The 24,158-nt window shown below is 49.6% G+C and overlaps 1 protein-coding gene across 3 annotated transcripts in view; it reads left to right on the forward strand.

The window, feature by feature from the left end:
• PRKCZ (protein kinase C zeta) overlaps positions 1-24,158 on the forward strand; it is a 1,951,357-nt gene that overhangs the window by 1,351,894 nt on the left and 575,305 nt on the right. For all 3 annotated transcript variants that reach the window (XM_069610174.1, XM_069610176.1, XM_069610175.1), the window contains one exon: positions 9,690-9,771. In XM_069610174.1, coding sequence (XP_069466275.1) covers positions 9,690-9,771 — 82 coding nt within the window. The remainder of the gene's footprint in view (positions 1-9,689; positions 9,772-24,158) is intronic.

Raw genomic sequence — 24,158 nt, forward strand, 5'->3', positions numbered from 1 at the left:
TTGATAATAAGGGCAACACCCCCTCCCCTGCTCAAAGTCCTATCCTTTCTGATGATATGATATCCTACTGAAGTAGCCAATTCCAATATGGGGTCTGCTGCTTCATGTCCCCAGGTTTCGGTGAGGGCGCATATGTCCAAGTCTAACTCCTGAGTGGCATGTTTTACAAGAAATCTTGTATTTAGCAACATACATTTAAGAGAACAGGTCGTCCCACTAAGGGGATTCACACAAGGCTGGACCATGTTGATCATAGGCGGCTCGAGGTTCATGTTGATTTCCGATAGATAGGGCACCTCTAATATTGAGTCAGGGGGAGCTAATATGTTCATGGAGGAGGCGGGGCTGTGGTTTGAAGGCATTGGATCATTGCATAGGAGGTTAATATGCACATTAGGGACTTTAGGGAGGAGCTGGCATGAAGGGGGTGTGTTTACCAAATTTTTAGGTGCCTGGGAGGTGGGGATGGTTTTAATCCTAGATGCCCATTCTAAACCTAGGGCATCCATATGATCTCTAGCTTGTTGTATGGCCTCCAGGGCCTCCTTTATACCCATATTAGGAGGGAAGGAAGAATTAGAACACTCACCCAGCAAAGTAAGAAATAGTGCTAGTTCCTTAGCTTCTGTGGCGAACTGGGGCAAATCGGCTCCGACGCGCCTGATGTGTCTTTGGAAGCGCGACGGAACTACAACTAACAAGGGAGTTGTAGTTCTTAACAAGTTAATGGTGTTACCTCCTCGCGATGCGAGGTCCGTGCTTAACGAGTGCACAGTGGTGTTTATAAATAAAAGTGCAGGGGATGGTGGAAATAGGGGGAAAGGGATAGGATGGAGGAGGTGGGAGTGGGTGAAGTGCAGGAATGGGAGCCCAGGCAGAGGGGTGGGCAAGTGCAAGGGGAGCCACAAGGGCTAAAGCCGGGGGAAAGTGGGAGAGGGAGGGCAAGTGCACTCGACGGGGTGGATCAGACTCAGGCTAGCCTTTGAAGGGATTCTGGATGAGACTGGTTAGGGAGGGGGAGGCCCTGGTAAGACTCCTAGGGGACCAGGCACCAGTCTCAGCTGCAGAGGGAGATTAGCATGGGAAGGGGAGAGGGAAGGAGGAGGAGAGGAGGAAAGTCTTGAGGAGTTTCCGGAACTCAAGAAGATCCGGCTCAAGTCTGAGGGATGCAGCATGGCCATTTCAGAGGGATGCTCGTTCTGAAGAAAAGGATCTACCTCCCACTCGGCTTGGTAAAGAGTCTGACCGGCAAAGATTTGGAGCCAGAGGACCACAGAACTCTAGCAGGGAGGTATTTAGGGAGATAAAGCTGGATGTTGAGAGGTCCTAGGCCCCAGACAGCCTTGTGGATGATGCAACATGTCTTGAATTTGATCTTTGCGGTCACCGGGAGCCAGTGGAGAGATTTTAGAGCTGGAGAGATGCAGCCCCTGGGCTTGAGGCCAAGGATCAGTCTCGCAGCCCTATTCTGGATTAGTTGAATTGGACGAAGGGAAGAGGGAGGCAGATTGAGGAAGAGGTTGTTGCAATAGTACAGCCTAGAGAGAACCAAAACTCTGGAGACATTAAGCTTCTGGGGGGAGGTGAGGAAAGGGAAGAATGCTTCTGAGGAGATGAAGCTGAAAGTTGGACTCCTTGGCAAGGTCTGTGATGTGATGGGAGAAGAAGAGAGAAGAGTCAAAGATAACACCAAGGTTTTTTGCCCCACAGGAAGGTGAGGGGAGGGGACCCAAGGTGGGTGGCCAGAGGGTGGCAGGCAAACAGGGAGCAGGTGTCCCAATGAGAAGGATCTCTGTCTTACTGGCATTGAGACAGAGCTCATTAGCAGAGCTTCATGAATAGCAGTCGAGCAATCGGGCATGAGAGAGGAAGGAGAGGAGTTAGAAGGAAGCTTAAAGGATAGCTGAGTGCCATCAGCATAGCACTGGAAGTGAGAAGAGAAGGCGGAGTTCAAGTGGGCCAGAAGGGCAAGGAAGATATTGAAAAGTCATGGCGATGGGATGGAGTCCTGAGGGAACGCCACAGGTAGAGAGTGAGGTGGAGAATAGGAAAGGATCCAATTGCACTTGGGAAGGTCGGTTTGAAAGGAAAGAGATCAGCCACACCAGCGCCCGGTCTGTGATGCTAAGGGAGTCAGAGACAATTTATGAGGATGTCATGATTGACTGTGTCAAAGGCAGAGGAAAGATGGAGAAGGATCAGAATAGAGGGAGAGTTTGAGTTCACGGGTGTTCAGGGGAGCAGTTTCCATGCCTCTGGATGCTCTGAAGCCAGACAGGTGGTCATGGTGGCAGCCAGCCGATTCATTGTGCTGTCTGTGTAAGTTGCGAGATTCCCAACTTCTTCAAGAGTTTGGCCCAAGAAAGGGATGATGGAGATAGGGCGATAGTTAGCCAGGCCTCAAGCGTCTGCAGGCTGCTTTTTTAGGAAAGGGCACACAAGGGAGTGGTTGAGGGAAAAAGCCAGTTGCAAAGGGGCAGGGGCAGCCAAGGGAGATGATGTTGTCCTTGATAGTTCTGGAAGAGCAGGGGCAGTCCTGTTTGGAGGATACTTTCATAGAGCAGAGTACTCTTAAGACCTCTTCCGGTGCAATTTGAGAAAATGAGGACTGTGTGGGGTGGGCGGTGAGAGGGGTCAGTGTAGGCAAGCGAGGAAGAAGGGTGGGAAAGGGCGTCAAGGAAAGTGTGGACAGGATGTCCTGAGTTTTGGCAGAGAAGCAGGTGGCCACTGCAGTGCAGAGGGGCCTGGGAGGAAAGAGGAGACTGTAGTAGGATTGGCAAGCAAAGTGCAGATTTTGAACAGCTCAGCCATGTTATTGGTGGCCCCAAAAATGCAGGCTTGGACATGAGCCCTCTTCTTGGGCAGATGGTGAGACGATATTGCCTTTGGAGGAGGTATGGCCTTTGAACCTGCCCTGTGCCACTTCATGGCTTGGGCTGAAGATGTCTGTAGACGTTCTCATCAAAGGCACATGTTTGCACTATAAGTTTGGCATTGGGCATTTATGAAAGGGTGGTCTGATTAGCTGACTCCCCTTTCAGAAACAGAATTATCTGCATCATATTATGTAATAAAAAATCCAGGGAATTCACCCGCCGTAGTTGACAATCTGTTGCACTCAATAGTTTTTCGATTTCGTTAGGAGCAAGTTCAGTGGGATTGATGCAGCAATAATTCTAGGTGCAGTTCACAAGACCAAAGTTGCACACCCAATTCATTTCTATTGAAGCAGTAAGCATAAAGTCAGTGTTGTAATCCCTCATTTGATCTTCCTCCCAAATTTTCTATTCAAGTTCAAAATCTTTAATATTTGCAAACGAATTTTCTATTGTATAATTATATAGAGCCAAGTTTGTTGAAAGACTTGGTCTTGATGATTATGGGGTCAGTACTGAATGCTTGAGTGTGCAAACAAAATTCAGAAGAAGAGATGCTGTTGATATATCCAAGTTTTAAGGCCTCATTTGATTTTCGCTGGTTGCATTCTGATATGAAATGGTAGTGCATTCCATTTCCTAGATTGCTGAACTGATTAGCACGACCCACTGATTTGGGATTGCGTGAAGAATGGAATTGCCACCACCTTTTAAGATGTGGAGCACAAACATCCAATGGCTTGATAGCTGAGCTGTCGGCAACTGAAGAATTTTGTTAGAAAGGGGTTCCCAATATAATAAATTAGACTTTAAAACATTCTTTTGCAAAGTGTGCATTGCGAGTTTGGCGGTATTTCGGTGGTAAATCTGCCAAAATACCAACAAATGGAATAAACGTTACCACCAATTGGTCCCGTGGGCAGTGTAAATCCCCATGTTTTGGAGTCCGCAGGACTCCATTGGGAATTTTTGACTGAATTACCACCAGCGGTATTACTGTGGTAGTTCGGCTGGATTTGTTTGGAAAAGTGAGGTAAATCCTACACTTTTCCTTAAAGAAATCTGCAGAAATACTACTCTGTAATTCCTCCAATGGTAATTCCGCCAGATTTATAATTTGGTGGTGCATGATTACCGCCACTTTTTCCTTGTAATGAGGCCGATATTCTCGTCTTTTAAGATGGAGAATAGGGTGAGCAAAACATCCACTGCAACTCACTGAAGGGGAGGGAGGAATTTCAGAGTCTGGGAAGATTAATACTTTTGACGTGTCTTAAGTGTGAAGTGAAGCGATAACCTGCATTAACCACTTATAGCCAGTGGGGAAGACCAAAGTGTTGTAGTCGGCACAGACGCTTACTTTGAAAGAAAAATAAGATTGCACTAAAATGCGAATTTGTGGTTAAAAGTAAAAATGATCATAGTCAATAATTTAGCCAACGTTATTCAAACTTGTGAAAGATGGACTCATTATCCAATAAACTCTTGCTGCTCAGACATTTGATCATTGATCACGCTTTGACTAGACCGTGGTATGGAGTATGTTTTATGAAAACCAAGCCAAATGAAATGAAAATTAATTTGTGCTGACCTGTTTTTGTAATATTGCTGTGGGGAAAAAAACAGGGTCTATAAATGTGGTTTCTTTCATTTGTGGTTGCTAGGCTGTCTGGATATTTGTGCTAGGTATGCGTATTTCCCGAATTGGGTAGGAGTTATTTCACATTATTGTTTGTAATAAATAAGCATTTCATTTTTCCCACCATTTTGGGGTGCCTGTGTTTATGTAAGTATGAAATGGAGGGCAGTGGTGCTTTCTGCACCCAGGGGTGTCATTGGGTATACCTGAGGAGAAGTTTGATGTTAGGGCATCAGACTCCCCTCTCTTTAGAGAGCACCTGGTATGGCTCGGGAGATGCAGAGTCCGCGCTCGGGGGCTGTGGGAAAAAAAACAAGTGCGGGAAAGGCTGGTGTTTTGGCACTTCCTGGTGGCCAGGCAGTCTCTGACACGCTGTTTGGCCTGTTTTGGGGTTATCCCTCTCCAGGATCCCCATACTTTCAACTAATATAAACTGAGAGCATATTCCTCTGACAGACTTGAACACCCATGTGCGGACGGGGGAGATAGTGAGCGGGTAAGCGGAGGCAACGAAGTGGAGAGGAAGCGCGGATTCAATGTTGGCATATTTCACCATCTCTGCTTATGTCATTCCCCATCCAGGGTTACTTCCTAGTGTGAAGGAGTGATCCGCGTGGGAGTGAGTTGACCTACAACTGCGTGGGCTGTTTCCAGCCCATTTATTAACCTTCCAGCTGATGGAGTTTTCCTGGTCTTTGCATGTTTCGTTCGGTGAAGTAGGTCAAAGAGAGGTCGGAGGGAACGGTGATGGGTAAGGAGACATAGCTGGGAAGTCATTGGTGGTCAGCCTTCATAATAAGCAGCAAATCTTATGACTTATATTTCCCGTTTCAAACGTGGGAGAAGAAAGAGAACTAAAGGATCGGTGGTACAAAAGCTAAATGTATTGAATCAATTTTAGTTTAGATTTCTGACTGTATCTATAAATGATGCGGTTACATGCCTGTAAAACATATTCCCACTTCATGATGATGTGGGTTAGTCGAGCTTAAGGCAGCGTGTTGGTCTGTTTGTGTGAGTGACACAAGCGTACGAGGAAGTTATACTTACTTGTCAGGCTCTTTCACAATCATCTAAAGTCTGAGAAAAACAAGTTTGGCCACCATTACTGATAACCTTTACATTTTATTTGTACTGCTGCTAAGTCATTTGCATACTCTGCATACCTTGTAGAGTTGCCGATAATGAAGGGGGTGATATGATACAGCATTTATATATGCTCTATACACAAGTGTTTCAAGGCGCGACACAGCAAGGAAGGGGGATCTGAGGGAAGACCGAGACAGCAATCCTACTAGGCCAAGTGTCAATCAGATCACGCAAGTGTAGGGGAAGGGGGAAGAGGAAAAGTGCGAGGGGGGGTGGGGACCTTGCAGTATATGGGAAAATGGAATAAATAAAAACATTATGAGAAGTAGGGCCAGCTGGTGGCACACGTGTAAGGGTAAGTGCAGACATCAGGTGTCGAATGCTGGTGGGGGACTGTAGGGATACAGAAAACAGTCCCGAAGCGTGGTGGTTGCCAGGGAGGCAGTGAAGGTGTGTAACTGGTGGGGAACGGGACCTGGGCCCGAGATCAGAGGGTGGCCAGGTAACCAGTACAGTTCAGTCAGGAATTCAGCAGGGGAGAGGAGGAGAGAAAGCAGAAGCAATGTTTTGGGGTGCTTCCGGAACCAGAGATGGTTCTCCTCAAGTTTCAGGGAGGTAGGGAGGCTGTTCCAGAGGGAGGCCCCAACCGAGGAAAGAGATCTACCAGCAACTAGTTGCTTGGAGAAGCAACTGACCCTGAGGGAGTTGGAGGCGGATGAGCGAAGAGCTTGAGAAGGAAGATATTTAGGAAGAGACAGTTGAAGGTATTGAGGCCCCAGGCGGCCTTGTGACAAAGCAGAGGGTTTTGAACTTAATCCTCGTAGCCACTGGGAGCCAGTGAAGAGATTTCAGTCCTGGAGAGATACGATCCCTGGGCTTGAGCCCAAGGACAAGTCTTGCAGTCCTGTTCTGGATGAGTTGCAGAGGGTGGAGAGTAGAAGCAGGCAGAAAGAGGCTGTTGCAATAGTCCAGCCTAGAGAAAATCAGAGCTCTGGAGTCAGTGAGCTTCTGGGGGAAGGAGAGAAAAGGAAGAATACCTCTGAAGAGGTGCAGCTGCTAGTGTGACTTCTTAGAGACGTCAGAGATGTAAGGAGAGTGTGGCGTCAAAGATGACCCCAAGGTTTTTAGCCTTGCAGGCATGAGCAGGAAGAGGGCCAAGAGCGGCTGGCGAGAGAGTGACAGGACAGGAAAGGTGGGAGCAGGTGTGCCAATGAGGAGAATCTTAGTCTTACTGGCATTAAGGCAGAGATCATTGGCGGCACACGACTCCTGGATAGCAGACAGACAGAGATGAGAGACAGAGAAGAAAATGAGCTGAGTGTCATCCGCATAGCACTGAAAGTTGGGGCAGAGAGCGGCAATGCAGTGGGCAAGAAGTTCCAGGTATTCGTTGAACAGCCAGGGAGAGAGGTTAGACCCCTGGGGGACACCACAGATGGAGATAGAGGAGAGGAAGGACCCAAGTTGGACCTGGGTGGGTCGATCCGAGAGAAGAGAAGTCGGCCACGCCAGGGCCTGACCGATGAGGAATTTACCCTGGGGGTTTCACCCACATCATGGAGCTATAAGGAAATCTCACGTTTTTCATTTCCCTGCAGGCAAGGTCATGCTCAGTCATACCATCTCTGTTTGGTCCCCTATGCCAGCGCCTCAATGCCCTCTGGTTGTTGCACGCTTTATAAATGAAATAAATAATAATATGGGTGCTAATTATGCAGTTTTAACCCTTGTTGTGAAGAGCACTAACTTGGCTCACACGTTATGCCGTTTCTGTTTTTTTTTTACTGCTTTGGATGTCTACCTCTTGACGGCATATTAGGTGTCAGACTCAGCCACACCTATGTCTTCAGACAATTTTTGATGTCTGTTCGCCAGCGCTAGTCGGAGCTACAACCTTAGGGGGTTTCACGCATTGTTTACTCAGGGGTGTTTGTGGCAATCTCTAAGAGATTTGCAGGATTTGGGGTTCTATTGTATTTTTTATTGTTAGATAGAGAGGGGTGTATCTTAGTCCGTCTGTTACGTGTATCAGCAGTTGATTTTTGTGGTAGACTGCAGCTATTTGTAAATGGGGGTTGGGTGTTATGCCAGATGGAGTATTGTCATTAACATGGATCTGAGCACAGGGAGATGCTGGTAGTTAAGTAAAAGCATCACAATTGGTAAGAGACTAGGAAATACATTTGAGAATGTCAATCTGTGATCTAGGATTAGTTCTATGTTTCAAGTCTGGAAGTTTAAGATCCGCGAATCACTCCCTAGTTCAAAGTGAGGGTAGCAGTGCAAGGTATGTATTTATCATATATCTACTAAAATGAATGTATGTTAATAACAGTATATTTATATAGAGATCTAGGATTCTGCTGCATCGATCCTTTTACAAAAGTTATGGACATAAAATTGTGGGGAACCATGTATCCTAATGACCCTGCCACTGTGTAGGCTGCTATATAGAGATTGCTTATATATTTTGTTATGTAATATTTATATCTGTAAATTGCACCCTTATTCAGGGCTCTTTAAATTCATTTGTGTACATGGCCTTTATTTTCTGTGGAAAGAATATATATGCGTAAGCAGAGCATATAAAGGATGTTTGGTAATTGATCCCTTTCACAGGTTAAAGGGATCTGGGGCTAGCCCTACTATCCGTGCCAGTGGATGCAATTATTTTAATTTAACAGGCCTATGGACTGGCCCCGGATTCACAACTCGCGCATGTGGTGGTAAGGTGTAAGCCTAGTTCACCATTTTATTCACAGCTTGCTTATTAAGTATATGTTATATATGCCAATGATTGACACCCCATTACCACTATAGGTCTTACTCACCTTGCATAGCGGTGAGCTCAGAAACTGGCGAGGGAGGGTCTGGGACCCTGAAACAAAGGAGAGACAGTTGTGTACTTGGCAGGAGAGTGAACCAAGCGTATATAGCACAAAGGTACAAGTCTGGGACCCTCACCCAAGAGAAAGAGGGTCTGGGACCCAGCAGAAAACAAGAGACGGTTGTATACTTGACAGGAGAGTGAACTAAGTGGATACAACGCAACTTTGCGAATCTGGGACTTGTACCCATATGTAAAGCCAAAGTTTAAAGCCAAGAGGGTCTGGGACCCTAAATAGAAGAAAGGAGACATTACCAGAGAGAGTGCTTGCTTGGCAGGGAAGTAAACCAAGCTGTGTAAAGTATTGCGAGTTTGGGACCCACACCCACTTGAGAGGTTGAGCATAAAAGCGTCAAGAACACTACGACTAATAAGGAATCCTACGCTTGGTAGCTGAGCATACCAAGCTGGTAGGATAAAGGCACTGTGAAGTCCAGCAATAGGTCCTCATGAGATATCTAGCAACTTGAGAGTAGAATAAGTCTAGGGGAAAGAAGCGCAACTATAACTTTTGGAGTTGCATATTTTGGAACATTATTTTGCATCACTTTATTACCAGAGAGACTGGGACCCTTTCTGTTTGAAATTACAAGCACTTATTTATTTTTTATTTTTTTACTTTGAGAAGACCATCCTTCCACAGTTATCGTAAATGATTAGTATTGGGGACCAGAAGCAGGTCATTGGACATGACGGTGACAACTCTTTATTTTCAGACTTTCTGACAATTTCACTAGTTTGCTTTGAGCTAGGGAAACCCCTCGTAGCTTTAAGGATAGAGAGGCATATTTTTCCAACCTTTTCCTATTTAATAAAGGTTTATATCCAGAAACATGCTACTATTGTTTGAGTCTTACTTCTGCCATCTTACACCTTCAAGTTTTGAAAAGCTTTTGGAATCCTGGAAAGCTTGTAATAAAATGCCCTTGGATGTAGTGAGGTTTAAATGAGACTAGTTACTTGCAATGTTCTCCTATAGCCCTAAGAACATCCTCGATAAAGCAGCTAAATGTGCAGGAAACAGTTTCTGCAGTACATTTCAGGTGGTTTCATGCAGAGCAGGTTTCCAAAATGCAATACATTACTCACACATTTTGATTTTCTTACGGCTTGTTACATCTGATTGTGATAAATTTAATTTTCCGATATTTGGTATTAATGCACAGTATGTGTTTTTCGTTTTACATTTTGTATACAGGATTCGGTCATGCCTTCCCGTGAGCCTCAAATAAATGATAAAAATGAAGAAGCTGAGCTTGCCTCAGATGACACAGACGAGGGTGAGTTATTGCCAATTATCCTAAAAGTGTAGAATGTTAAAAGGTACACTTTTCTAACAGAAAAGTTCAATATAATTGTTGCACTTTTTAAAATGAAATTTATTTCCAGTTCACAAAATACTGATGACCTAGAAGCACTAATTGGCAAAAACATATCTGAGAAGACTGGTTCTGTATTACTTCTTCTCCCCTATTGAAAACCATCTCTCATTATAGCTCCCAAACATGTCAGAGTTGATGAAATGTCTAGAACTGCCAAAATCAGAACCTCTTCCTGCGACGTCCCATCATCCAAGTGAGGATCAGAGATATCTTGGCATAGCCAAGGACAATGAGTGTCAGTTAATCCAGACACTATGTTGAAGGAGCACAGAATGTTTGACTTTTCCAATTTTTAGGGTCTCCACCTGATAAGAATTTTAAGCCCAGAATCGGCATCTTTAAGATCTTCCTCTCACAAATATGCAGTCACCAAGAGCTTGAGAATGAAATAGATCAGGCCTTTATTGAATATCTAACATTCACGAATGAAGCTTGCTGGCTTTTACTTTCTGCTAGGCAAACCACCAACAAAAAGGAGGTTGGTAAAGTGAGAAGAAATCCTTAGAAACCACAGTGCTGATTTGCTTTTTAATCGAGCGTATTTTCCAAGTACACTTCAAGTTCTAGAATTAGAGGGTATTTGTGTTATGATTAGTGGGGTACATGGATAAAGGCTACACTTGTAGCCAAGAACAAGGGACAGACTTGTTCTCAAACTCTGATGCCCTGTTTTTTTAATTTTAGTGTATCATTTATTATCAGTCGCACAAAGTCCATATGTATCAATGATGAAATGAGCTATACCTTCCCAAAACATTCGGAGAGCCTCAGGCAGAGCTGGGCATAGTCTGCATATCATTGGTACCGTAGCCTCGAGGCTTCCAACAGGTGTGTAATATAACAATTAATTTCACAATAGAAAGGGAAACGTGCTGTGGCACTCCTCACACTCTTTAAATGCTGCAAGGTTGACACTGCTAATCTGAGCATATTCAGTACATGGAAAGGAAGGTCTGCATTGCCCCTGCCACAGGTAAATGACCCACAGGTTTCTAACAAGTCAACCGTTTTTGGAAAGACAAGCTTTTGATTTGCTTATAAATCTTGAGGCTTCTTCAGCCATTCTTAATTGTTGTGATGCCAGCCATGGCAAGCAACCAAAATATATATATGTCCCTTCATCCCACACAGGTGCAGTGTTGTGTATATGTGGACTACATCCAGGACAATGTCAAGAACATGTCTGGGTGTTTTGTTTGGGCAGTGCCACATCTGGTTCAGTGACATTACGTAAAAAAGAAGAAAATATCTAATATGTTTGCTGAAAAGGTCAATAAGAATTTGTTTGGCAAACGAAATAGCCTAAAAAGGGAGCCTGTTTCTCTTTAACCTAGCCAGATATCACTGTATGGCAAGTATTTGTTTTATGGAAAGTCCCCTGCTCTCACAAGCGTTATTTTAAAGAAATATTTGGCATGCTGCCTTGGTATGTTGTCTGTCACCAGGAATTTGTTGTACAATAGTTTGATGTTTTGTGTTCTGAGGTACCACCCCAACCCCCTCGACTCCGTATGGAATTGAAGAAAATATGCAGAACATTCAGTTCATCCTTCTGATTAATCTAAGTTGGACTTGACTAAATAGAGCCATTTGAGTTCCTCTCCATCCAACCTGACCATCCATTGCTAACCTTCTGCTTATGCTACATGTTTGCAACTTCAGGATGTGCCGAGTATAGAAGAGGCAGTATCTAAGCATTCCCATAGATGTTCAAGATGGCTGTATAATTTACCAGAAGACAGGTGATTTTTTCTCCAGCAGCAGAGCCCGCCAATTGTGGTGGGGGGAAACAGGATACCCAACACGACTGAAAGGTCTGCAAAGCCACAATTCAAGTTAAGAAGGGTGGCACCCTTTGATGACTTTACTACACTCCTTCAGTTGTGGCGAAGCGTGGCCACACATTGACTTTGACATCTGGACCTGGGTTTTGTATCCCCAGGTCCACATCAGCTGTGTGCATTGAAAACATATCCCCAGGCATTCACCAATCCCTTTTAGAAAAACAAACCAGAAAAAAAGGACATAATCTGATCATTCTCCTTTTGAACGTAAACAAATCATCTGCGGGATTAGATGGATAGGCCATAAAGAAGACCCAGTCAGGTCACGTAGGCCAGAAAGAAGGCTGGAAAACACACTTGCCTCGGCCAAACGTCCAAACCATGTTAAGAAAGCAACAAGAAAGGGGCTATATGTGTTAGAATCACTCTTTCCCAACAGAGAAAATCCCGAACCGGACTAGCAAAAACCACAGGTTTGGAATTGTGGAGCTAATGGAGGGGGTTGGGGGGGCTGAGGCCATTGTAGCAGTGTTTCCATCCCCAAAGCGGGCAATCCTCACCCATTTGATATTCAGAGTGGCAGCAGGAATCCCAATACTCACCTGTACAGTTAATGGACACACAGACAGACACCACTTCCTTCCAACGCTATGAGGAACACTGGGGATCAGAGAACTCTTTTTTGTGGGATGTTTTAATTGGATGAATCTAATTCAGGAGAACTTTTAGCCCCAACCCCAAACCAGGCACGCTCAATTTTCCTTTATTTAATAAAATTCTTTTTATGAACCTTGGACCCCCAATTTAATAACATTGATTCTTTACAGCTACCCTCCCGTTTCGGGACAAGGAACCCACATGGTTGTACAGAAGATATATTTATTAGCCAAATTGAAATAATTTAATCAATTTACAGACTAACAAGTTGTGAATGCAGGAAATTCTAATGCCAAGGATAGAAAATAATCAACACGCTAGTCTCCTCAGTTTTCAAAGCTACACTTATAGAAACAAACTTTTGTAATGCACACATCACCATAGGTACGAATACATTTAATTCACCCTTAGCACGCAGACATAATGGATTGAATACAGGAGAGTCCATGAGAAATCTTTCCCTAGTTTAAAGTATCCAATTCCCGCTACTTGCCCTTTATTTAAATAGATACCACCCCCCTTACTCAATAGCATGTCAGAATTTCAGCAGCATTCTAAGAATTAAATTGTAAAAGACTACCGTCTTGTAGAAAAGAAAATGTATGTTCAACATATATGCAGGGGAGATTCCCTTGTGTAATGATTCTTTTTAATTACAGTGTGAAAGTATGCCTTTCTCACTTTCAATGGAAAACTTTAAACGGAGAGAAAATTGGTAGCCAAGAAGTCACTGTATACACACAATAGTATCTATTTTATCAAGTCGTTTTTCTTTGTATTACAATGTTTTGGTCTGACTAACTGCACCCAACTTAATGAGGTTGCTTATTTCCACATTTTGAGATTCTGAAATAACTGATTGAGCATTTGTTCTATTTCTGCGCAGACCTGGTAGTGCCAGCCTTCTCCCACGTGATTCCATTCACTCGGTTTAAGTTCTGTCCCCCCAGTCCTGCATTTGTACATTATTCAGATACTAGTTTTATATGAGAAATGTACTAGCACTTTATTTATTTGTGCGGTTTCTTATCTATGGAAACCCATCATGTACTATGGGTTAGTCTTATCGATTTAATGTGTTTTTAACTTTTTGATATTAATAAAATTGTATATACTTTAACATGTTTTTTTTTCTATTTTGATCTGATCTAGCCTACCCACAGCCGTTCATTTGAAGCCTGTTGAATATTATTTAATTTAATGTGGAATTCCGCTTAACATGACCCCCCCCCCCCCCCTTTGCATTTAATGTTTTGGTCTTTGCCAAATCTATAATTCCAGAAGCACATACGCTTACGAAATATTAACTTATTTCCCAGGGTCTACAGTCAATTTATATACCCCATACAAATAACAGCCACGATTGAATCTAATGCCCTTAATAGTATTGCTCCCCTCAGGTTTATTTCCCCTTTCGATCATACTCGCATATACAATGGCATCCTCTTATGGACTGGTTTAATTCTCCCCATCTAGGAACAGTTGGGCATCAGTCAGCAAGATGGATCAGCTTACCTCCACTGCCTGTCTGCTCTTCGTCTACTGAAGAAGGCCTGGGACTTTAACTTCTAGTAGGCCTCACTTTCAGGGTCCTGCTTATAATCCAAAATGGGTCCAAAAGGAGAGCAATCTATTATTTCTTCTTCCTGCTGTTATCATATCTTCTTTCTCTCTTCTCCGTAAGTCAGTGAGTGAGTGTGTGTCCTGAGTGTGTGTTGAATCTTATAGAGAATAGTAACCCCACCGTTTGAGGTGTGTATACGTTCCTCAATCTAATTGGTCAATGTATGTGATTGGACAGTGTTCTGAAAATGGCATCACAGTAGACGTACCCCTCCATAGTCAGTGGGCATAGTAATAAGGGGGCATTCAGGTTGAAGTAACTTCTAAACCCAGTTTTCCTTCCATTAAATGTGATGTCATCTCAGCGATAACTTGCATTAAATAGTGAAAATTAACAAGGGGGGTCCTGGGAGTCCCTCTGCCAGACATTAGTCCTGGTTACGGGAGCCTTACCCTTATGGAAATCCCGACGTGGACTCCTTGCTCACTATTCTTAGAAAGGCACAGCTCCACCCTACTGATTAGGTCCAACCAGACCAAAACACGTGTCTGGGGTTGCTGTTGGTACTCTTGTTCAGAGGAGAATTGCCTAGCACTTTGGTGCTGGACTGCACCAGGGCAGGACTAAGATTGATATATTTGGGATATTTCTTCTCTGTGAAAGATGGTGAGCTAAAGACTCTGGGTAAGTCTCTCGTAATCAGTACTAATGTCAGGCAGATAGACTCCCAGGACCCCCTTGTTAATTTACATTAAATAGTGTAACATTCTGAATTATTAATTTCCTCACATATGACCACTTTACTAATCTTTTCACCAGATTTCTCTCTGTGGCACGAATCAAATAATGCAATTTTCGTCATAGTAGCCTGAATGGGAACTAACTTGGAGTTTTCCATTTAACTCACTTCTATGTTTATGTTCAAATTATTTTTTCATCTCAAATTGACTGGCTCGTCCCTGCAGACACTATAATATATAATCAACTGATGTCCGCCATTTCTGTGCCTCAAAATACAAATCAGCCTAATTTGCATAATTAAAAATCACATTAGAAAAATCGTGTGTGTCACTAAATAGAGCATCTCATGTTGAACATTTAAAAAAAAAAAATTATTTTGCTGCAACATTCCGTTCCAGAATTGTGGGTGACATAGTAAGTCCCTATGCAACATTTAAGACATTCTTTTTCTCTCTTATGCATTTTACAGTCAATGACAGAACATCTGATGTCTTTAGTTCTTTGGCTGTCAGTTCAGGGATATGTATTTATGATCAGTATGGCAGTGGTACAGTCTCTGAAGTCCATTGGGGGTTTATGACTTTTGTTCCAGCCCCCTCTTGGACCAGTTCTAGGTCTGGAAGATTTTCAAATGACACTTTATTTTGCTTTTGAAACATTTATAACATACTAACAGGGTAATTCATAGAAATTCGCACAAAAATGGCGCACGCGGCTGGCGCACAGTGTCCCCGTGCGATACACTGCGCCAGCCGCGTGCGAAAAAATCCTTTTCATCGCACAGCGTATTCATGGATTTTAGCCTCCGAAACCAGCCGTGGCGCAGAGTGGCGCAGCGACCCTGCAGCAATGCCAGTTACGCCCCCAAGAACGCCCTCGCGCAAGGAAAAGCCTTCAAAATCCCCAAATCATCGCAAAGGGCTGCGCTAACCCTGGACCAGTTCACAGGGCTGCCAAACAGCAAACGCCAAGCGGGGAACGTGCATTTCAGTGGTTCGCGGGAAGTTCCACACGCGATTGTCCTGGGTACATGTACATCAGGGGTGCGTGGGAAGTAACACACGCGATTCCATCAGGGCACATGTATTCTAGGGGTGCGCGGGAAGTATCACACGCAAAAGCAGCAGGGTACGTGTATTTCAGGGGTGCGTGGGAAGTATCACATGCAAAAGCAGCAGGGTACGTGTATTTCAGGGGTGCGCAGGAAGTATCACATGCGATTCCATCAGGGTACGTGTATTACAGGGGTGCGCGGGGAGCACCACACGTGAATTGCACGTGTGGGTCCTCCCAGGTGTTCCGACTACACCCTCCACGGCCCCTGCAGGTGGCCCACACCACAGGGGCCTACCCTGCACATGTCCCGCAGGCACCCCATCCACCATGGCCATGCCCCCCAGCCAACCCACATGTCACCTTGGACTACTGCCCACCAACGCATGTCCCCCTGCACCCCCAGCCACCAGGGGCACCCTCCACCAGGCCCCCACTCATGTCTCCCACCACCCCCACCCCCCAGCAGTGCAGGGGCAGCCTCCACCAGGCCCCCACTCATGTCCCCTATCACCCCCACCCCCAAGCAGTGCAGGGGCAGCCTCCACCAGGCCCCCACTCATGTCCCCATGCACCCCCACCCCCCAGCATCCAGCGGCACCCTCCACCAGGCCCCCACTCATGTCCAACTCATGTCTACCATTACCCCCACCCCCCAGCAGTGCAGGGGCAGCCTCCACCAGGCCCCCACTCATGTCTACCATCACCCCACCCCCCAGCAGTGCAGGGGCAGCCTCCACCAGGCCCCCACTCATGTCCCCTATCACCCCCACCCCCAGCAGTGCAGGGGCAGCCTCCACCAGGCCCCCACTCATGTCTACCACCACCGCCCAGCCACCAGGGGCACCCTCCACCAGGCCCCCACTCATGTCTCCCACCACTCCCACCCCCCAGCAGTGCAGGGGCAGCCTCCACCGGGCCCCCACTCATGTCCACCATCACCCCCACCCCCCAGCAGTGCAGGGGCACCCTCCACCAGGCCCCCACTCATGTCCCCCACCACCCCCACCCCCCAGCAGTGCAGGGGCACCCCCCACCAGGCCCCCACTCATGTCTCCCACCACCCCCCAGCATCCAGGGGCATCCTCGACCAGGCCCCCACTCATGTTTACCATCACCCCCACCCCCCAGCAGTGCAGGGGCAGCCTCAACCAGGCCCCCACTCATGTCTACCATCACCCCCACCCCCCAGCAGTGCAGGGGCAGCCTCCACCAGGCCCCCACTCATGTCCCCTATCACCCCCACCCCCAGCAGTGCAGGGGCAGCCTCCACCAGGCCCCCACTCATGTCTCCCATCACCCCCACCCCCCAGCAGTGCAGGGGCAGCCTCCACCAGGCCCCCACTCATGTCTACCACCACCCCCACCACCCAGCCACCAGGGGCACCCTCCACAAGGCCCCACTCATGTCTCCCACCACCCCCACCCCCCAGCATCCAGGGGCACCCTCCACCAGGCCCCCACTCATGTCTACCATCACCCCCACCCCCCAGCATCCAGGGGCACCCTCCACCAGGCCCCCACTCATGTCTCCCATCACCCCACCCCCCAGCAGTGCAGGGGCAGCCTCCACCAGGCCCCCACTCATGTCTACCACCACCCCCACCCCCCAGCCACCAGGGGCACCCTCCACCAGGCCCCCACTCATGTCTCCCACCACCCCCACCATCCAGGGGGACCCTCCACCAGGCCACCACTCATGTCTACCATCACCCCCACCCCCCAGCATCCAGGGGCACCCTCCACCAGGCCCCCACTCATGTCTCCCATCACCCCACCCCCCAGCAGTGCAGGGGCAGCCTCCACCAGGCCCCCACTCATGTCTACCACCACCCCCACCCCCCAGCCACCAGGGGCACCCTCCACCAGGCCCCCACTCATGTCTCCCACCACCCCCACCCCCCAGCATCCAGGGGCACCCTCCACCGGCCCCCACTCATGTCTCCCACCACCCCCACCCCCCAGCATCCAGGGGCACCCTCCACCAGGCCCCCACTCATGTCTCCCATCACCCCACCCCCCCAGCAGTGCAGGGGCAGCCTCCACCAGGCCCCCACTCATGTCCACCATCACCCCCACCCCCCAGCAGTGCAGGGGCAGACTCCACCAGGCCCCCACTCATGTCCCCCTGCACCCCCACCCCCCAGCATCCAGGGGCACCCTCCACCAGGCCCCCACTCGTGTCCCCCTGCACCCCCACCCCCCAGCATCCAGGGGCACCCTCCACCAGGCCCCCACTCATGTCTACCATCACCCCCACCCCCCCAGCAGTGCAGGGGCAGCCACCACCAGGCTCCCACTAATGTCCCCTATCACCCCCACCCCCCAGCAGTGCAGGGGCACCCTCCACCAGGCCCCCACTCATGTCTACCACCACCCCCACCCCCAGCCACCAGGGGCACCCTCCACCAGGCCCCCACTCATGTCTCCCACCACCCCCAGCAGTGCAGGGGCAGCCTCCACCAGGCCCCCACTCATGTCTACCATCACCCACACCCCCAGCAGTGCAGGGGCAGCCTCCACCAGGCCCCCACTCATGTCTCCCACCACCCCTACCCCCCAGCAGTGCAGGGGCAGCCTCCACCAGGCCCCCACTCATGTCTCCCATCACCCCCACCCCCCAGCAGTGCAGGGGCAGCCTCCACCAGGCCCCCACTCATGTCCCCCTGCACCCCCACCCCCCAGCATCCAGGGGCACCCTCCACCAGGCCCCCACTCATGTCTCCCACCACCCCCACCCCCCAGCAGCGCAGGGGCAGCCTCCACCAGGCCCCCACTCATGTCCAACTCAAGTCTCCCTGCACCCCCACCCCCCAGCATCTAGGGGCACCCTCCACCAGGCCCCCACTCATGTCTACCATCACCCCCACCCCCCAGCAGTGCAGGGGCAGCCTCCACCAGGCCCCCACTCATGTCCCCTATCACCCCCACCCCCCAGCTGTGCAGGGGCACCCTCCACCAGGCCCCCACTCATGTCCCCCTGCACCCCCACCATCCAGGGGCAGCCTCCACCAGGCCCCCACTCATGTCTACCATCACCCCCACCCCCCAGTAGTGCAGGGGCAGCCTCCACCAGGCCCCCACTCATGTCCCCCTGCACCCCCACCCCCCAGTAGTCAGGGGCAACCTCCACCAGGCCCCCACTCATGTCCCCCAGCCAACATGTCACCACAATCTAGATCCCTGGCCCTTATGGTCAGCCTCCAAATGCCAAACACCCACCTGAGTATTGCATCCACCCACTTAGAAATGGCAAAAACATGATAGAACCCCAATTGCAGGTTTGGAAATGAACACATGTCCCTCACATACACCCAATGGGTGTCAGTGAATGTCAAAACCCATATCATGATGAGCATGAAACCAATGAGATGATACTACACATTGAAGTTTGAAGAAAAAATATGTATTAAAAGCAACATAAATTGAATAAAAAATAAACTAACAATAATGGAAATTTAAAAACAAATAAACCAGCAGGTACGTGAAATAATGTAAAACCACAAATCATAATGCAAAGGAAAGGTGTCCAAAGTCACAGTCCACACAAGTAAATCCAGTGGAAAAATAAAATCGAAAACCATTGCTCCATGGCGAAATCATTAAAAAAAAATGAAAATCCAAAAGTCAACTATATACAGATAAACAATCCAGGGTCCATGATCCCAACCGAAGAAATGAAACCTATCTAATAACACTACCTAAAAAAAAGAAAATATATACAAAAATGTGGCCCATTGTCCAAAAGTTCCAAAAAAAATGCAAAACCAAAGTAAACCTAACACTAGCTACAGAACTATTTACAAGGGCAGCGGGCTAGTCCGACGGCTCACTTCGGGATGTTCCGGGCCAGGGCATCATCGAACACCTGCTCAATGTCCCGGAGGCGGTCCTCCTCCATGGCCCCGAGGGTCCGCAGGGCCGTCACATGTTCACCCCAAACTCCCTGCGGATTGCCTCGAGGCACTCGGCCCGCCTCAGGGCCCTCCGCATGGAGTTCTCCGCCCTGACCTGGCCGTGCCTCTTCCGCCCGCTGCCGCTCCGCATCTATGGCATGGCCCAACCGCTGCCACACGGAAGACACTTCCCGTCCTGGGTCCTCCTGCCCTCCGGCCGATGCCTGCCCCTCCGATGTCGAAGGCCCCGAGCCATCATGGCTCCCACCACGTTGCTGCTGCTGCTGCTGCACCTCTGCCCGTGTACTGCCTCCTGCTGCCTGCACATCCTCCGCTGGCTGGGGTGCAATTGTTGATGTGGCCACCCCTGCTGGACGTCCGACTCCCGAATGTGGCAGGGATGCCTCCTCCACCAGCCTGGCCGCACCGTCAGAGGCAGCTCCACAGGGCACCCAGGTGACTGATGGGTGGGAAAATGGCACGGAGGACGACTGGCGCATGGGGGTTCAGTTGAGGAGGGGGTCTGAGCAAGCCCCATCAAACGGAGGAATCCGGCCTGGATGACCTGTCCCAGTAGGCCGACGCGGTCAACGAGCCATTCGAGATGACGTGCAGTCTCCTCATGAAAAGACTGCAGGTCACCTCGCATGGCCCGTTGACGCAACGCCACACCAGTCAGGACAGGCTCGACCCGGACCGCCACTTCCGCAGGCAGAGGAAGGCCAGTTGTCGTGAGCTCATCCCCTGCCTGAAAACGGGTCTGGACGTAGGCATCCCTGCTGGTGCAAGATGATGCAGTGACAGGATCAGGGACAGGATTGCACACAGGCACCTCCGCGGCGACCTGTGCTGCCTCCTGTCCCTGGTCCTGCACTGCACCACTAGCACCAGTGGAATCCCCACCTCCAGACCCTGTCTCTGTTGCTTGCACGGCCTCCTCCTCCACCAAACCCCCCACCAACCTGGATGACTCCGTGCCATCTTCCCCCGTTGGGCCCTGTGGGGTCCCAGCTGCCCCTTCTGCTGCCGAGGAGTCCAACTCTGACCTCCGCCTCTTGGACCTCCCCCCAGCAGCCGCGGCCTGGGACGCGGCACCGTATTCCTCACTCCCCGACGAGATCACAACCTGGGAGGGGAGCCGGGCCTTGCGTCTCCGGCTGGCGGTGCGATCCCCGCTGCTGTGCTCCACAGCACCTTCTCCGCCCTCTTCATCAGTTGACGCTGCAGACGGGGAGAAATAAAACACAGGCATCAGGGCACTGTACAATGGACACATAACACACATGACAGTTGCACATGAGTGGGATTGGCAAACCTCAGACATGACATCACAATTGGCAACACACATGTCATGTCTAACATGCACACATGAGCCATACCACAGCCACATCGCAACTGCCAGCACCATCCATACACATACAACAGCATGAGCAGGCAAAGGTCAGCCAGACATCACATGCAACACAGGGAGTGCACTACACATGCACGCACACCACCACACTTGCATGCATGTGTACACCTCAGCCAACTGTCGCAGTGTTCCGATGGGCATCCATGTCACATCTGCCAATCAGGCTTCCACATCCCGCTGTCACATGCATCCATGTTGCATCACTGTTGCACCCTTGTCAAATACACACACATGTACACAGTGCTGATACATGCAGCTGAAAACAACATACATGCGTGACATCACGAACATGCCTACTTATATACACATTCATCCAAACATGTGTGCCCACACAACTGCATTTGGCATGCAAGCCTACACACACAAGCACCATCCATGTCTCACACATGTCAGCGCTCGCATGTGTTAGCCTCACAGTCCTGTACACCCCCACCCATACTCGGCCCCATACAAACAGATGTGCAACCGGCACACTACTGGCACATCACCACACGCACAGCTTACAATCATGATGCATGTACACTTACCACTCGACTCCAAACGGGTCTGCCTCTCAAGGACCTGGACGTGGAGCGCTGGGGATATGCGTTCCAGGACCCTCATCTGATCTTCCGACAAGTGGCCCCGGCGCCCCTTAGCATCCGCTGCCTTCAAGAGGCGCCAGACTTTGTTCAGGGTCCTGGACCTGAAGTCCTCCCAGCGCTTCTTGACATGTTGGAAGTCGCGGACTGCCACCCCCTCCGCGTTGATGGCAGTCACGATGTCCGTCCAGATCCGAGTCCGTAGAGGGCATCATACTGCCCCAGGACTTGCTCGACCAGGACACCAACTTCCCTGGCACTGAAGCTGGTGCCCCTCTGCCTCTCTGGCCGGGGGTTGTCAGTGGTGCCAGATGTTGCAGTGCCCGACATGACAACCCCAGAGGCAGGAGTGGGTGGGCAACTGGGTCCTGGGGCTGGGCTGTGGAGCGATGGAATCCCAGTCGGGAGTCTTCGGTTCCAGCAGGGGTGGTCACAGCAACAGCACCCCTGGCTGATGTGCAGGCAGCAAATGGCAGGGCACGTGGGCAGCAGGCAGTCGGGCCGCAGCAGATGGCAGGTGGGAGCGTGCTTGGGGGTCTGGGGGGCAGTAAATCGGCTTTCTGGGCAGGAGCGTGGTCTTCCGTGTGCTTACGCGTGGCCAGCTTGATACGGAGTGATTTGGCATGTAAAAAGTCCTGCACGTCTGCGTGTAATTCGAGGAAAGGCCCTTAGCACGTCTGCACGCATACGCGATTTCATTGGCCCAAAGGCCCCCATGCGCAGCTATGACGTCACGCGCATGGCCGTAGAGAATGGCGCGTGTAAAAAAAAAAAAGATACACGTCCGAGTGTCAAAGCGTGTAATTGGTGGAAATGGCCTCATCGCGTATGCGCGTCTGTGACGTGTGTATAAAAGGTACGTGTAGAACGCCATTTCCTTGTACGTGCTTTTTGTGGAGAGCGAGTGGGTGAAATCTGTACTTCTTGTCGGTTCACACGCGATTTACTTCACAGAGTTTCAAGTTCGTACCCCCTGTTACCTCTGACAGCTTTTTCTCTTTTCCTCTTTTTTCCTGGGCCTGTTTCCTCAAACAGTGTTCCCTTCTACTGTTGTCCTTTCTCCTCAGACAGCGTACAATTCTTCTTTTGGCGGGGGTGTTGCCAACGAGCACACGCACATATTTTTCACGCTTTTGTTCCTGGCAGACGGTGAGCTGCGCACGTATTTAACATCTGTGCTTGCCCCGTGTGTCGCGTACCCCTTCAGAGGTCATTCTAGGTTGCGTGTGACACGCATACGTTCATTCTTGTGTTTCTGGGTGCCACAGCGTAGTGCAGGTTTATTTTTCCACGCACGTGGTCTAGGAGGGGTTGCGTGCACCTTACTTCCCTTTTTTGGGGTGCCTGTGCGTTGCGTGACCTGTCATCTTTCCCCAGGGGTGACATACAGCCTTGCTAGAGCACTAGGGTACGATTACCATCTGGTACCCAACCCCTTTGACCCCCAATTGCCCAGGACAATAGTTCACATCAACTCCCATACGCAAAATAACATCAGTGCCATGGCTGGAAGGCGAACAAGCCATAAGGGTGGCAAAGGTGGCCGAGCCCCAAGTGGTGGCCGTGTTGGATCCGGTAGGGGACGTGGCCGTGACTTGCAGGGTGCCCCTAGCCCCCCATGTGTGGAGGAGCAGTCAGGGACACCCATGCCCCCCCCCCGGTTGAGGTTAACGTGGCTGACACCATCCATGCTCAGCCCTTGTTGGACCAGCCCACTGTGGAACCAGACCTGGCACAGGGTGACTCCATGGCTGACTTCCAGGTCAGCAGGTCTAGGCCACGTGCGCCGGTGAATGTTGGTGTCATCAGGCCACGTGGATCAGGGGCAGCTAGGTCATCTGCTGCCCCGCGTAGGCAGGCTGGGGAGGCTGCAGGGGCAGCTGCGGCTCCTTCCACCCCACCTCTCACACACCCAGCCAGGACAGTGTCGGTCCAAGTCCATCATGCTGACATTCCCCCTGACACCATCACACTTGAGCTAATGCCTGCACCAACTCCCATGCTGAGTGTGCAATCCCACACTCCTAGTACACAGTCCACCGGGGCTCCTGCCCCTAGTGTCCAGAGCGGCGTAGGACACTCAGGATCCCCACCACCTTCCAAGCGGAAGAGGAAGAGTGCTCGTCCAGTAGAGGCTGATGCCCCAGACACGGCTACACATTCCGGCCCGCCAAGGAAGCCCAGCTTCAATGAGGCCGAACTGAATGCACTTGTAGAGTATGTGTCCGCACATGACCGCGAAATGGCGATTGTTGCAGGATCCAAGACCACACCTGCACAACGTCAGGCACACTGGCAGACCATTGCGGACATCATAAGTGCCCTCGGAATCGTGAGGCGCACAGCTACTGAATGCTACAAGCGCTGGAATGACCTGAAGTGCAGGGCAAAGAATAAGCTGGCCTCAAGTCATGCCGCAACTCTAGTGACTGGAGGTGGGTCTCCAGCAGAGGACATAGAACTCACTCCACATGAGCAGGTTGCTGGGACCTACGTCACGGAGGAACAGATCCAAGGCGTGGGAGAACTGGCAGATTACGAGGCATTGTCCGGTGAGTGCACATGCATGTGTGTGTCATCCATGTGCATGGTGTGTGT

Source organism: Ambystoma mexicanum, chromosome 8, assembly GCF_040938575.1.
Source record: "Ambystoma mexicanum isolate Mex_15411 chromosome 8, UKY_AmexF1_1, whole genome shotgun sequence".
NCBI classification, from domain to species: domain Eukaryota; kingdom Metazoa; phylum Chordata; class Amphibia; order Caudata; family Ambystomatidae; genus Ambystoma; species Ambystoma mexicanum.